Here is a 16,018-nt window from a genome sequence, read left to right on the forward strand (position 1 = left end):
AGTTAAGGTATTATTTTTACAAGAAAATTAAAACAACACTAGTTGGTCATTAATGAAAGGTACTAGGGAATCTAAGAAAAGAAGAAAAAAAGAAAACTGGTAAATGAAAGTAAGAAGTAACCCTTGAGAAAGTTTTAAGAGAGATATTCAAATTAATAAATGAATTTATTAGAACATGATTTTATAACCATTAATAAATGGATATAAGTACTGATCAGCAGCTGCTGCTAATTTCACAAACAAGAAAGACAGAATTTTGTATCTCTTGCTACATGATCACAAGAAGTAATCTTGACCAAAAAAAAAAAAAAGAGCATGAATCTGATAAATCTAGAGTTAACCAATCTACAAAAAAGAGAAGGACATGGGAACAGAATTAGAAACTTAATAAGCAGGCTTCTTCAACAAACAAATTCTGAGAGAAGGAGAATGGGAGGAAAGAAGTAAAAAAGGATAGGGGAAAAGAACTTAATGAAGAGACAGAGGGAGGCAGAGACAGAGACACACTGCCAGGAGGAGGAAGGAAGGGAGGGATTAAAGCCGCTTGAAAAGCACTTTCAACCAACTCAACCAACTGCAACGCATGAACCTTATCTGGATTCTGATTCAAACAAACTGTAAAAAAAAAAAAATCATGAAATTTGCAATACAATATGAAATTTAATATTTAGATATTTGAAATTAATAATTGTTAGCATTTTAAATAGGTACAATAATAGCAATATGAATTTAAAAATAACCTTTTATCTTGTAGGGAACTGCTTGGGGGTGTGCATAGGACAGAACTAGTCATGGGTTAACGAATGTTGGGGCTTGGTGGGGGGTTCATTATACTATCCCTGTTAGCTTTTATGTATGTGAAATCTTACAAAATAAGTAAGTGTATTTTTAAAAAATATAAGACATTTGGTATCAGTGAAAACACTCAGTACACAGAGGTTGGTTTCTAAATACAATATGCTTCTGAAAAAACAAGGGTTCCTTGAAGAAATAGATTCTTCCTAATCTGAGGGGAGAAAAGTACAAGGTGAGCATAGAACATCTTGTACCAGAAAGCAAAGGAGTGAAACAAGGAGTACATGTTCAAATGGCATAGGAACCAGCTTGAAGGGCTGCCTTTTGTCAAACTTGGGTAAACTTAAACGTCAAAGAAAAACAGTAATGATTTATAAAACACTGAATGAAAAATGGAAGCTTCTGCACAGTGACATTCAAAAATAAAAAGAGAAAAGGGAGGAAAAGCAACTATCGCAGAAGATTGCCAGCTAGTCAATATAGAAGGAATAATAAAATTAGAAAAATCACCACTTCTCTAACACTAGTCTGTTTTTTCAGGTAAGGATCACAAATGCACGGTAAAGCCACTGGATGATAGGTTTTACTGGCAGATAGGCTATGCATTCGGTTTCAAGGATCACAAATTAGCATCAGTTACCAATAGGAAAAGGTATTTTTATAATGAGGACAGAAATAAGAGGGCTATCTGACATCACACACCTCTTCTGATGATGCGATGGGAGGCATAAACAATCTAGGCATCTAGGTTTGCCAAAACTATTCAACTTGAATTCAGTTATCAAAAACAGACAAAATCAGAAATTTGATTTGGAGTCTTTAAAATATACAGAAAAATCAGAGGCTCTAATCTAAATTTAAGAAACCAAAAAGATATGACATCAAACGCAACACATAACCCTTGTTTGAATCCCAGGTAGAGCGAGGGAGAGACTATTAGGACAATATTATGACAACTGGGAAATTTCTAATATGGTCATATATTAAAATATAATTGTTTTAATATTCAAGTTCTTAAGCATTATACCTGTTTTGTTTAATCTGGCCTTGTTAGGCTTAAAAAAAAAAAAGTGAGTGTATACGGCACAACCTATACATAGACAGATACAGAAAGAGAGTAGTGAAAAGTGAAAGTGTTAGTTGCTCAGTCATGTCTGACTCTTTGCAACCCCATGGACTGCAGCCCGCCAGGCTCCTCTGTCCACGGAATTCTCCAGGCAAGAATACTGGAGTGGGTTGTCATCCCCTTCTCCAGGGGATCTTCCTGACCCAGGGATCGAACCCAGGTCTCCCGCAATGCAGGCAGATTCTTTACCGTTTGAGCTACCTGGGAAGCCCAAGAAAGAGTAAAAGCTGTATAATGTTATAACTGGTGAATGGGATCTACAGGGAGGCTCTAGGGATGTATTCTATACTACTCTTTCAACTTTTCTAGGGACTTAAATTTTTCAAAATAAACAGCTGATGAAAAATGTAATCTGATAGTGGCATCTGAATAGTGTACTACGTACCAGTAACGTGGCATCATCACCTCTGCTCCTCTGGATCTTCTCTCTGGAGCTTTCTTTCTGACTGACAGCTTGCTCTGCAAATGATACCTCCAGGTTGATGTCTGTTTCAGAGGCAGGTGCCTCCTCAGGCACCAGTGGGGTCAGCTCCTTTCCACCAACACCTAGGTGAGATGCCTGGTCTGGGAACAAAATAGAAGACTTAATTCCTGGGCTTTGGTTACTTCTTTAAAAAAAAAAACAAACAAACAAACTTCTAACACATCAACTATATAAACCTTTAGGAAAAGTACTACTTACTGTAAGCAATAAAATAATTAACCCTTCTTTTCATAGTAAAACATATACTCAAGGAATCCTAACAATGGCACATGGGGGACAGAGGAGGCAAGGTGGTAACCAGAAAGCCAGAGCTGAATTGTGGAATCTTTCTCTGAGGTCACAGTTCTTAGATTGAATCCAATTCTAAAACATTCCTGGATGATCTCAAGCAATGAATGAAAAACTCTTAACAACTTACTAAAACTTAATTGTTGTTTTATATTATACTGGGAGATTAAAATTTAGTACACTTAATGATTGTTTTACTTTATACTCAGAAATGAGAAGAGAAGGAGGTTAGTTTTACTCTCTTACAACCCTGGTGGCTCAGACGCTAAAGAATCTACCTGACAATGCAGGAGACCTAGATTCAAGTCCTGGGTTGGGAAGATGCCCTGGAGAAGGAGATGGCAACCCACTCCAGTATTCTTGCCTGGAGAATCCCATGGACAGAGGAGCCTGGCAGGGTAGAGTCCACAGGGTCACACAGAGTTGGAGATGACTGAACAAAGGTTTTTAAAACTATGATATACCATTTAATTTCCTCACAGTGGAACAGATTCCTGAATAAGATTTCTTTCATGCCCTGCATGTCCTTTCTGGAATGCTATCTACCAATCAAAGCAAAAATTCCAGCACCAAGAATGTTCACCGTGGGAGTCAGTTCTGGAGGTACCTGGTTCAGGAATCAGATTATTACAGGGATTATAACAGTTCTTACAACTATAAATCTAGTCAAATGAGTTCCAGGTATTTACATCAACAGTTTATAATAAATTTAACATTTTTTTCTTGCTTTATTTGCTGTTAATCCTCTGGGGGAGGGGGGGATTAACATTTGAAAATTTCCTTGCTGAAAAACATCAGGTTTAAGCTTGGAAGAAAATACTTCTAAATTTGGCTATTTGATAAATTTTTGGTTTTAACACAACTCACACTAGAAAAACATCTGGCATCAACGACAGGATTATTGTCATTTTCTCACTGTGACCTTTAATTCATGGTGAGCGGCTCTAGATTACATCAGTAAGCTTATGCGCTACAATCAAATGCATATATACTAACACAACAAGGTGATGGAAGGTAAGTTAATTTTTTAATTTAATAAATATGTTATATATACACATTTACTATTAAAAGTCTGATGCCTTCAGAAAACATATCTGTATTACCTTCTATATATTTTCTATATTTGTAGTCATTTAAATAAAAAACAAACACAAAAATTATTTTACTCAAAAGAAAATAAGAATAAATCTAAATCTAGCCTTTTTCACTCCCACTCAATAAGCAGGGCAGGCTTCATGGGTGTAGGACTTTCGAAGTGCTTGGTACGGGCCCCACACTGGGCTTAATGCTCTGCTGTTGCCTTCTTGAAATTTGAATGAGAAGCTCTACATTTTCAGTTTGCACTGAGCCTTGCAAATTATATAGCTGGCCCTGGTCACATCTCATAGTTAAGAAAGAAAGAAAGAACTGACCTATGTCAAGTCTAAAAATAAGAGTAAATTTGGAGCTCTGATTGTATTTATCTGTTCCTAACTATGCTACATTATGCTTTTTCAACAGCCTGTGACAATTTTGTTTAAAACTAAGGATAACTAGACCTCTGATTAATTTTTAAAGTATTAAATTAAATATCAAAGCACAATTTGAGTTTTATTTTCCCACTGGTTTACACTACTTTATGTTTTACTGTGAATATGTATGTTGGTTTCCTAGGAAACCATTCTGAGAGGAAAAAACTGATTAGCCATTTTCTTAAATTAGAAGCTACCTTTCCAAAACCTGAGTGTTTACGAACAAGCATTTTAAATGGACTCCCTGTTCTTAACAGCCCCACATCAGAGCTGCAATAAACACAACCTCCCCCACCACACACAAATAAATGTTCTGTGCTGAACTCAAAACTGAGGAGAAAAATTATAATTAAGTTAGAATACATTTAAAACATATGAATTTCCTCCAAATATTATCAAAAACAACAAGCACAATATAGAGAAGGATTAAGGATTAAATGATAACTCCAGTTAAGGCAGATAGCAAGAAAAAGAGTTTCAGGATGATCTAAGAAATGGATGGTTAATTCGCTAATAAAAGTATTTATGAATTAATCATTTACTCTCCCTGGTGGCTCAGAGGGTAAAGCATCTGTCTGCAGTGTGGGAGACCTGGGTTTGATCCCTGGGTCGGGAAGATCCCCTGGAGAAGGAAATGGCAACCCACTCCAGTATTCTTGCCTGCAGAATCCCATGGACGGAGGAGCCTGGTGGGCTACAGTCCACGGGGTTGCAAAGAGTCGGACACGACTGAGTGACTTCACTTTCACTTTCTCAAGGAGAAACATTAATAGAGAAAGCTGAGATAAACCTTTTGGCTCTTTAAGCCCTGAAGTGTAAATAATACAGTTTTAATCTATTTTCTCCTTTGGTTTTTAAAGTGGACAATAGCACCAAGTTACAAATATTTTCAAAAACTCAAAGTTTTTCAACTGTCCAAAATAATCCACGTCTTTATTTAAAAAAATAATTTTGCTTCCTCCATGGAACTCAAAAAAAGAAAATATATATTACATGAAAGTTTTAACTTTCATGGGCATTATTAACACTTCTAAATGTATGTATTGAACATTGGTCTTTCAAATACATACTGTATAATTTGGTGAGAAGATTGATACTTAGCAGTAGATTAATGAATTTGAAATGCAACAACCCTGGCAACATTAAAATGTTATAATTTTCATTTAGAATAAGTAACTTTATAGAACATGCATAAAAGCCCAAGTGTAGAGAAAACATTTAAAATAGACTATGTAGCTCAGGCTTTCATATTTCAAGTGGAAAGAGCTCCACTTTTGAACTCCAGACAATATTTTCCGAGCATTTCATTCAGAACCTTTCAACGTTTGCATAACACTGGGGAATTCACTGGCTAGCAAAAGAGCACGGTATTGCCCAGAACAGGTGCAGTAGTAAATCCTCAGTGACTTGGATGGCGTCATACACATTATCTTATTATTCTCACTGGAGGCTCTCTGCCCACTTCATAGTATTCCAGCAAAAGCAGATGTAAATCAGGCAGCAAGCTTGTCACATTCCACTTGGCTGCCGCAAGCTAGGCTGGAAAAAGCTGCTACAATGAGCCTGCCTTCCAGAACTTCTGTTTACATAGGCTATATCAGCATCTCCAGCAAAGGAGGAAAACACCAAGAAAGGACAATGTTTTCCTCAGTATTCATTTAGCAATTGCCAGTCGCTCTTCTCCAAAGCCCAAAACATATTGACACTGGCACAAAAGGTTCATCTGTCTCTCTTGACAACCCAGTTCTCTACCCAGCCAGCAAGGGCTATTCCAACGCCTGCCATTCCAGTGTCAGCAGGCACACAGGCCTGGGGAAACACCCAATCATTTTAATCTGATATACTTATGTAACTGAAGAAATTTCCACAGAATAGTAAAAAGCAGGTGCTTTTATGAATACAAATATAAATATATAGACTCATGTGTCTATACACACACATGCACACACATATATACATATGAACATACACACACACACACACATATTATGTGTATGTATCTATTTGAAGGCAGGGGTACAGGAGAGAAGTTTTGAGATAAAAGCTTGGAAGGAAAGATAAAGATATTAGATGCTCCAAGACTCCAAAATGTCCCAAAGTGACAAATTTTCTTTTCTTGGCCTCCAAAGTCACTGCAAATGGTGACTTTGTAGCCATGAAATTAAAAGATGCTTGCTCTTTGGAAGGAGAGCTATGACAAACCTAGACAGTGTATTAAAAAGCAGAGACATCACTTTGCCAACAAAGGTCCATCTAGTCAAAGCTATGGTTTTCCCGATAGTCATGTGCACATGTGAGAGTTGGATCATAGAGAAGGCTGCGTGCCGAAGAACTGATGCTTTCAAACTATGGTGCTGGAGAAGACTCTTGAGAGTCCCTTGGACTGCAAGGAGATCAAACCAGTCAATCCTAAAGAAAATCAACCCTGAATATTCTTTGGAAGGGCTGATGCTGAAGCTCCAATACTCTGGCCACCTGATGTAAAGAGCCAACTTATGGGAAAAGACCCTGATGCTGGCAAAGATTGAAGGCAGGAGGAGAAGGAGGCAACAGAGGACAAGATGATTAGATAGCATCACTGACTCAATGGGTAAAAATCTGAGCTAACTCTGGGAGATAATGAAGGACAGAGGAGCCTGGGGTGCTGCAGTCCATGGGGCCACAAAGAGGTGGACATGACTTAGCAAATGAACAACAACAGTAATTTTGGACAAAACTCTGATTTTTATAGAAAGGTTGGGAACACTTCCCAGGCCTCCGCAGTCTACCTGACACTCTTCCTTCACTACTTCCAATCCAAACATGACACTAATAATGCCATGAACACCCCAGGTGCTGGGTATTAAGAACATAAACAAAAGCAAAGTCCCAACTGGGACGCAGGCAGCCACTGACCATCTTTGTTATATTATCTAAGTAGCAACACATTAAGGATTAACCTATGACCTTAATTTAGAACGTTTTTCCTTTTTGTAAATCCATGAAATAGCTTTAAATTCTTTCTTGGTAAGTACTAATAAATCCTTACTATTTGTTTTCATCCATGCTTTGAATTTCTAATTCATTTCTGAAATAACAGATACAGAAAAAGGAATGAAATGGAGAATTAGAATCAACTTCCGCCCCCTACCCCAGATCTTAATTCAAAATGTCTTTTTAAGCTTTCTTAAAAGCAATCCATTTATGAGCTAAGAACTTAAGATTTGAAAACCAAGTTCCAAATTCACTGGCTCCCCTTACTAGCTGTATGGCCTTGGGGAAGTGACTTTATATCTCAAAACCTTACTTCTCTGATCTGTCGAATGGGTTAAGAATAATATTTACTACAGAGCATTCATGAGTATATTAAATTAGGTAAATGTCTCTGCATAGCACCTGGCACATGGTAAGCATTCAAGAAAACTATGTATAGAGATGTTAGAATAGATATAGACAAGTATTTTTAAAAACTCAAAAGCCAACTATATGCTCAGACTTATGTAATTATCTACTTGGATATGAGAGTATTTTAATTGAATTTGCTTACTAGAATTGAAGATGAATGTTTTAAATGGTCTTATCTATTTGTTATACTAATAATGAGAAAATACAAGAGAACGGGTCCAACTTACCATCTTTTCCTCGGTATTTGTTTTCATCTGTTCCGACTGATTGTGATTCTGTGCCATCTGGAGCCTAAAGATAGAAAATGGGCCATTTAGTCATTTCCCACTCACAACCAGAGAAATGGTATTGTAAATAACTCTATTACTAACCTGTAGAGCACAAGAAATGTATTCAGACTTATACCACGGAAATAAAAGGACTATGGTTATAATTAACAAGCAACCAGCCAACAAATACATGATCACCCACAACATACAAGACATACTACTAAGCTCTGTGGAAATACAGGCCATATCAAGTATTCCTACCATCAGGAACACCATTAAGATAACATCTCAAAAAGTTAATATCCATTAACAAATGAGTAGATAAATAAAATGTGAGCCATCCACACAATGGAATGTTATTTGACAATGAAAAGAAACAAAAGTAAAGAAAGTACAGATACATGGGACAACATGGATGAACCTTGTAAACATGATATGAAGTGAAAGTCACAAGGACCACATACTGTGTGATTCCACGTCTACGAAATCTTCAGAACAGGCAAGTCACAGAGACAAAGATTAGTGGCTGCCTAGGGGTAAGGAGGGGAAAGCAAGGAATGACTGCTCTGGGTATGGGGTTTCTTTTGGAGATGATGAACATGTGCCAAGATGACTGTGGTGATGGTTGCATATACATGACTACACTAAAAACCTCTGTATTTTAAACTTTAAATGGGTTAACTAGATGGTATGTGAATTCTCTCTCAATGACATGTTTATAAAATAAAATTATATATAGGTAGAAAACAGAATACTTCTTTTTTTAAAAGCTAGTAATAAATGTGAGAGAAATTAAAACTAATTTGCCAAGCAGGTAATAAGAGCTTAGGTAGTCAAAGGAACTCCTCTTTCAAGGGGTTGGGACAGTGACACCCAAAGAAATGAAGCCCTCCAAGGGTTTATGGACACAGTAAAATGCAGCTGGCTCCTCTCCCCAGTAAGTGTGTCCAGGCAGTACCCCCTCCTTTCCAAGTAAGGCTCCAGGAGGAATCCGGAAGGGGAGCCTCGGTCAATCATACAGAAAGGTCTACCTGAATGAATTGTTTTTAAAATACTCATTCTAGTGGACTTTCATTTCAATACAAAAGAACGGAGCCTCTGTCCTCCCCTCCCCACACGTCAGGGCTCAAGTGTTAGCAGAGAAGGACTCCCCTCTCCACCTGCAATCTAAGAAGAGCGGGGAGAGCAGCAGGGCAGGCACTGGAGGTGCTCTCCTTCGATTATGCAGGGTAGCACACAGTGAGCACCAGTCACAAAGGGGTACTAAGTCCCCCCAGGCAGAGCAATACCACCTTCCTCCCTCCACCCCCAGCCTGCAGAAGGCTGGGCCTCCATGGCACAGCGAGCACAGTAACTCTAATCTTACATATGAACACATATTCGGAGCATGTGGTTGAAACTGTTTTCCTAAGCAATTGAAGATGACAGTGCAGATGGTATTCATTGCTGTATTTTATTTCCTAGTGTCAGCAAGGGCTTCGTGAGGAAGCATTTAACATGGAAGAGCTGAATATGGACAGTCATCGCTCAGTATCTGTGGGAGACTGGTTAAAGGACACCCCCACCCCATGAATACCAACACTGGAGATGCTCCGGTCCCTTATAAAGAATGGCAGAGCACAGTCAGCCCTCCCTATCCACAGGTGCAGAAGCCAGGGATATGGAGGGCATACTGCATTTACTAGAGAATAGAAGAAATGCATGTAAAGATGGCTGGCCCCTGTTTACTTGAGGGTTGGAAGACATATTTCTAACGGGTGGTCATATTTCAAAGGCAGAAAGCGTAAGTTAACACTATTTTAATTTACTTGTGCTGTTTCTCGCTTATTGACTCCATCAGCCGATACAATCCACCAATTACCTTGAATTCAAACCATGTGATTCAGACACTAGCAAGGATTCGCTGAAAAATGTTGCTTCTAGCACTGAGAAGCAACATCCTCTTCAAGACTGGCAGGAATCCCACAGAATATGGTTTGCTGAGGCTCAGTTCTCTGTCCCCTCCCGCTTTTGGCTTCCTCTTAACTCCCTCAGGGAGGGCTCTTTAATTGGGAAGGAAATGCCAATAATACTGGATTTCCTTATTATTCATTTTTCTACTGCTGTAAAAAAGCAGTCTAGTCCTTCCAAATAACGAATGGGTGGCACGCAAGTGTGTAACTGCCTCACAGCAGCAACAGATCTGTCTGGAGCAATCCTGTGACCCCAAAACTCCCATAAAATGGACTGGATTTGATCTACAATTGACCATACAAACAGAGTAGCAATCTGCAACTATGCAGGATTTCTAAGAAGAATGAAATGTTTACAAAAAGCCAAAAAACCTCTATATGACAGAAAGATACCTTAAATATGTCTTCTTATTCCCAAATTTTTAAAAAAGATTTTTGTTACCCTTTATTATAGTGTAAATACAATCTCATGTATTTACTGGGATTACTTAATATCAGAATTATAGATGCAAACCCAAATGTAGTAGGATGTACAGTGGTTAAAAGCACATATTTAGAGTCTGACAAATTTGGGTTTACTATCTATGGGACCATTGAGCAAGTTACTTAAAGTCTATGAGCCTCGGCGGTAGAACAGAAATGATGAAACCTCACTCATAGGACAAGCTCTAAGGATGAAATGAAATAAGGCATGGAAAGTAGTCAGCACAGTGTTCAGTGGTGGTGGCTACTGCTATAATAATTGCTATTATCATCATTACAATCCTCATTTAAGATCTGTTCTATTTGCTCTTACTTCATCCACTCAACTGGATCTTCTAGACCAGAGCTATGCTAACTGTCATCTGAGAACAGTTCAATGTGTCAACCAACTTTGACCCTAAGAACACCATTAAGTTCAGCTGACCTTTTTTTTCTCTTGGTAGCATGACTGTTTCTTGCTGGGAGCAGATATTAATTTTCATTTTGGGCAAGCTCTTTAGGTCCTCATGGGCACTCCACAAACAACCTACCAAATGGCTATCCTGAGTAGCACTGTTCTAGGCCATTCAGGTCTCTGACTGGTACCATGCTATCTTAAATAGCCATCAGCCCGAGTCTCCACCAGACTCCAATAGCTTCCACTAATAAATTCATCATCGTGGCAAATACCTATTCCAATCCTCTACATGCTAGGCACCAGACACAAAGGGGAAGTTATTTCATGTTCAGGGTTCCTGTTTTATAATTCAGCTGCAATTAGGTTCCTTGCATTCCACCTCCATTCATCCCCACGTGAGTCTTAAAAAAAAGCAAATTTTCCTACAAGAGTAAATGTGGAAAAAAGAACCTCCTGCCTCTGACTGTAACAACTAGCAGTCACATTGTCCAGGGGGTTGGGGCACTCCCAAAGCTCCAAGGACACTGAGTGCAGGGACTGCCACAGAGAATTTTAGCTTGTTTCATTTTCTGCCCCATCAGCAGGTAACTTCTAGAAGGACAGGGATTGAATCCCTCTTGATCATGGCCAGCATGGAGCTTCAGTGCCTTACATATGAAAAGTGAAAGTCGCTCTGCTGCTGCTGCTAAGTCGCTTCAGTCGTGTCCGACTCTGTGCAACCCCATAGACGGCAGCCCACCAGGCTCCCCTGTCCCTGGGATTCTCCAGGCAAGAACACTGGAGTGGGTTGCCATTTCCTTCTCCAATGCATGAAAGTGAAAAGTGAAAGGGAAGTCGCTCAGTCGAGTCCCATTCTTCGGGACCCCATGGACTGCAGCCCACCAGGCTCCTCCGTCCATGGGATTTTCCAGGCAAGAGTACTGGAGTGGGGTGCCATTGCCTTCTCCACTCAGTCGTGTCCAACTCTGTGTGACCTCCACCAACTATATAGTCCATGGAATTCTCCGGGCCAGAATACTGGAGTGGGTAGCCTTTCCCTTCTCCAGGGGATCTTCCCAACCCAGGGATCAAACCCAGGTCTCCAGCATTGAAGGCAGATTCTTTACCAGCTGAGTCACCAGGGAAGCCCAAGAATACTGGAGTGGGTATCCTATCCTTTCTCCAGAGGATCTTCTCGACCCAGGAATTGAACCAGGGTCTCCTGCATTGAAGGAGGATTCTTTACCAAGTAAGCTATGGTGGCCTTACATATACATGCCCATTAAGTTTTTAATGATATGAATTTAACTGGACGAGTTCAGCTGAGTCTAAGCCATTATTCCTCTACGTTACTGAAAAAGAAAACCTACCTCCTTTTCTTTTGACCCTGTCTGTTGAGCAAATATGTCTCTGACGTCAGGAACCTGGTACTGTTTGTTTTTTTTCCTCAAGGTCTGGGAGACAGTCTCTACTCGTTTCTGAACAGCTGCCGCCTGCGTCCGGGTCAGTGTTGATAAAAACACCATGCTCTCTTGGGGATCTCCAGCAGTCTCTCCAAAGAGATTAGACAAACCGGCCTCCTTAAGCCACTCTTCTTCCAATTCTCCTTCTGAGACAGTAGAGAAAAAATGGTATTTAAATCACAAAATATGAGAACTTCCACATTTTTAAAAACTGTTTTAAAAACTCTTACTAAAACTCTTGTACCATAACCCAACCACAGTGCTAAGAATCATTATCTGAAACTTGGAGCACTGCCATAAACTCCAGCCATAAAGATATCAAATTTTAGATCCATTTCATATATACTCAATTAAAATTTTTAAATTACTTCACATGTGATTAACCTCTATAACTTCCCTGCAGATTAACTAGGGGAAGATAATACTGTTCCCTTTCCAGAGATGAGCAAGCAATGAAAAGATAACTTACTTCCATCAAGTTACAGAAGGAAGTCAATGCTGGGGATGGCCATTAAAGCCCTGTTTCTTGGCTTACATTCAGCACTATCCCAGAGTCCAACCCTAATTGATGGAAAGGCTTATTTTCTCTGCTCTCTGTAGCTGACAGTGTGGCAAAGAAGTAAAAAGCATCTGGACATCAGGAACTAATCAATTTCAAATTAATTTTTTAACCCCCTAGTCAGCATACCAGAGTCCTGTTTTTCTTTCTTTACAATTTTTTTTTAAAAAGCAAACTGTTTTCAGAAAAAAACCAAGTAGATTATAGGAAACTAATTACACAACTGAATCAACTCAAAACACTGTAAGGGAGTAAATAGTAAAGCAAATATTGTGTTAGATCTGTTGACAATTCAAGACTTTCCCGATAGTCTAGGCTCATACTGCAGAGGGTGAGGGTTCAGTTCCTGGTCAGGGAACTAAGATCCCACTTGCTGTGAGGCATGGCCAAAAAAAAATTTATTGATGATTGTAGAAAAACTGAATGACAACTAGAACAGATTTACTCCAAGCTCCACATTTATAGTGGACATCAGAAAACCAAGGACTTGGGACACAAAAGATCTGTCCATACTCCATTCCTGCACCTTGATGGCCATGTCACTTTGGTCAAGTCACTTAGCCTCAAGCTGACTCTGTTTTCTCATCTGTAAACTAAAGCACAGCTGCCGTGGTTGCCTCATAACCAAATGTGAGCATGTCACATGCAAAGAACTTTGCAGAGCTCCATTATAGCCCGCAGCACAAGACGGAGCACTGACCAGTGTGCTTGTCTATAGCTTCTCTACTATCTAGACTCCATGAGGGCAGAAATAAAAGTATCAATAACCTTGACTTCAAGAAACATAAGGCAGTGCAGGGCATTCTGCCTGCCAGGCAACAAAAACTGTTCACTGAAATAAAAACTCACCATGATTATTAAAGATATTAAAGTAGAATTCAGTATAAATGGTCAGAAAAAGCTGATACTGCCATAAGGGAAGTAAACAAGATTACAATACAGAGCAGCTTGTTCCAGTAAAAAGTAGAGGTAAAATTCAAACTATTTAAAGTCAAAGAAAAGGGATGGGTGTGTAGAAACACTCCTAATTCTTGATAATCACATCATGAGCAACATTTCATGAATCCACTTTAGCCTTGAAGAGTTATGACATAGCTGACACACGGCTATGTACCAGGCTTGAGTGCTTCTTTCCACAGAATGCTTTCTCCTTACTCAGCAGGCCACCAGTATGCTGCTGCCATCTTGAAACATTGATCAGAAAGGTTGAAAGATACTATTATTCCAAATAAGCTCAACTGGATTGGTAAAGTGAGAAAGTATGAGAGTAAAATGAAAGAGAACCCAAATAAAAGGATGAGCTGGCTATCATTTTCTTTTACAAATCAATGTTAAATTAAGGAAAATCTCCAACTTTCCTCTTTCAAGTGTTCAGTTCAGATCAGCCGCTCAGTCGTGTCTGACTCTTTGTGACCCCATGAAGAGCAGCACGCCAGGCCTCCCTGTCCATCACCAACTCCCGGAGTTCACTCAAACTAACATCCATCAAGTCGGTGACGCCATCCAGCCATCTTAACCTCTGTTGCCCCCTTCTCCTCCTGCCCCCAATCCCTCCCAGAATCAGAGTCTTTTCCAATGAGTCAACTCTTCGCATGAGGTGGCCAAAGTACTGGAGTTTCAGCTTTAGCATCATTCCTTCCAATGAACACCCAGGACTGATCTCCTTTAGAATGGACTGGTTGGATCTCCTTGCAGTCCAAGGGACTCTCAAGAGTCTTCTCCAATACCACAGTTCAAAAGCATCAATTCTTTGGCGCTCAGCTTTCTTTACAGTCCAACTCTCACATCCATACATGACTACTGGAAAAACCATAGCCTTGACTAGACGGACCTTTGTTGGCAAAGTAATGTCTCTGCTTTTGAATATGCTATCTAGGTTGGTCATAACTTTCCTTCCAAGGAGTAAGTGTCTTTTAATTTCATGTCTGCAATCACCATCTGCAGTGATTCTGGAGCCCAGAAAAATAAAGTCTGCCACTGTTTCCACTGTTTTCCCATCTATTTCCCATGAAGTGATGGGACCAGATGCCATGATCTTCGTTTTCTGAATATTGAGTTTTAAGCCAACTTTTTCACTCTCCACTTTCACTTTCATCAAGAGGCCTTTTAGTTCCTCTTCACTTTCTGCCATAAGGGTGGTGTCATCTGCATATCTGAAGTATTAATGGTTGCTTTTTTTTTTTTTTCCAAGCAATGTTATAGCAAAGGAGAAAAACCTATGCAGATTTTAGTACTAAACAACTTGATGCTAAGTCATTTAGCATCATTAAGAAGTCTTCTGTTGAAAAACAGGTCACTGCTAGCTGTGGTACCCAAGGTACTGACCGTGGCTCTTTTTTGGAATCTGTATCAGCCTGTACACCAAAGATATACTTACAAACTTATGGTCAGCACAAGGCATGGAAAGCAAGCTAATATAATAGATACCAGAGTTAGACATGAGAAACCTAGTGTCTACTTGAACTTAATGTTGATTTTTTTTTAAAAAGCATGAAATTTAAGAGGAGGGAAAAAAGTAAATTTTTCCATGCTTCTTCCAGAATATCAAGTACAATAATGGGCCAGAATATCAAGTACAATAATGGGGACTGTGGGAAATGCAGATAGAGATGACAGCAATTATGAACCAAATATGAGAAGTAAATAGGGAGGCTAAAAATGCTAATACCATCTTCCACTTTCACTGTCAAAATCTCCACCCTAAGCTTAGCTGGCACTGTTGCCAATCTAAAAGACAACAGTTTGAAAGATAAGATAACCAAGACTAGGATAGGTCTGCAATCCACCACCAAGGACTGATTTATGTGAATCTTTTTCCTTCTAGAAAAAAGTTATTTGTCTAGTAACAAGATAACTATCCTCAATCATTTGAAAAGCTGTTATGCAAACAACAGAGCAGATTTGTTCTGCTCTTCCAGAAAGTAGACTGACAATAGTGAGTCAAAGGTAGTGTGGAACAGATTGTAAATCAATAAAATAAAGAACATCAAAACAGCTCAAGCTGAACAATGGAAAAACACCAACATCATTAGCATCTCTACTCACTTGAGGCCAAACAACCACGGGGCTAGGATACCACAGATGGAATTTAAAGAGATGTTAGATGATTTCAAAGATCCAGCCCTAAGAGTCTATGATACAGCTTAGCCAATAAGAGTCTAGCCATATCCAAAACTCAGTGAATTTACTTATATCATTTATATTTGGCGGCTGCATCTATAATCTGCCACAATTAAGTCATTTTTAAGTTGAAAGGCAACTACCATTTTTTTTTTCTGGTTTTCCTCATTTTAATTTCTTTCTTCCTATGTATTCATTTCCCATCAAT

The 16,018-nt window shown here is 39.1% G+C and overlaps 1 protein-coding gene across 2 annotated transcripts in view; it reads right to left on the minus strand.

Annotated features, from left to right (window-relative positions):
* Positions 1-16,018, minus strand: part of ARHGAP18 (Rho GTPase activating protein 18) — a 132,487-nt gene that overhangs the window by 48,554 nt on the left and 67,915 nt on the right. For both annotated transcript variants that reach the window (XM_061427937.1, XM_061427936.1), the window contains exons 3-5: positions 12,039-12,277; positions 7,816-7,879; positions 2,307-2,485 (exon numbers count right to left, since the gene is read on the minus strand). In XM_061427937.1, coding sequence (XP_061283921.1) covers positions 2,307-2,485; positions 7,816-7,879; positions 12,039-12,277 — 482 coding nt within the window. The remainder of the gene's footprint in view (positions 1-2,306; positions 2,486-7,815; positions 7,880-12,038; positions 12,278-16,018) is intronic.

The sequence above is a fragment of the Bos javanicus genome, chromosome 9 (assembly GCF_032452875.1).
Source record: "Bos javanicus breed banteng chromosome 9, ARS-OSU_banteng_1.0, whole genome shotgun sequence".
NCBI classification, from domain to species: Eukaryota; Metazoa; Chordata; class Mammalia; order Artiodactyla; family Bovidae; genus Bos; species Bos javanicus.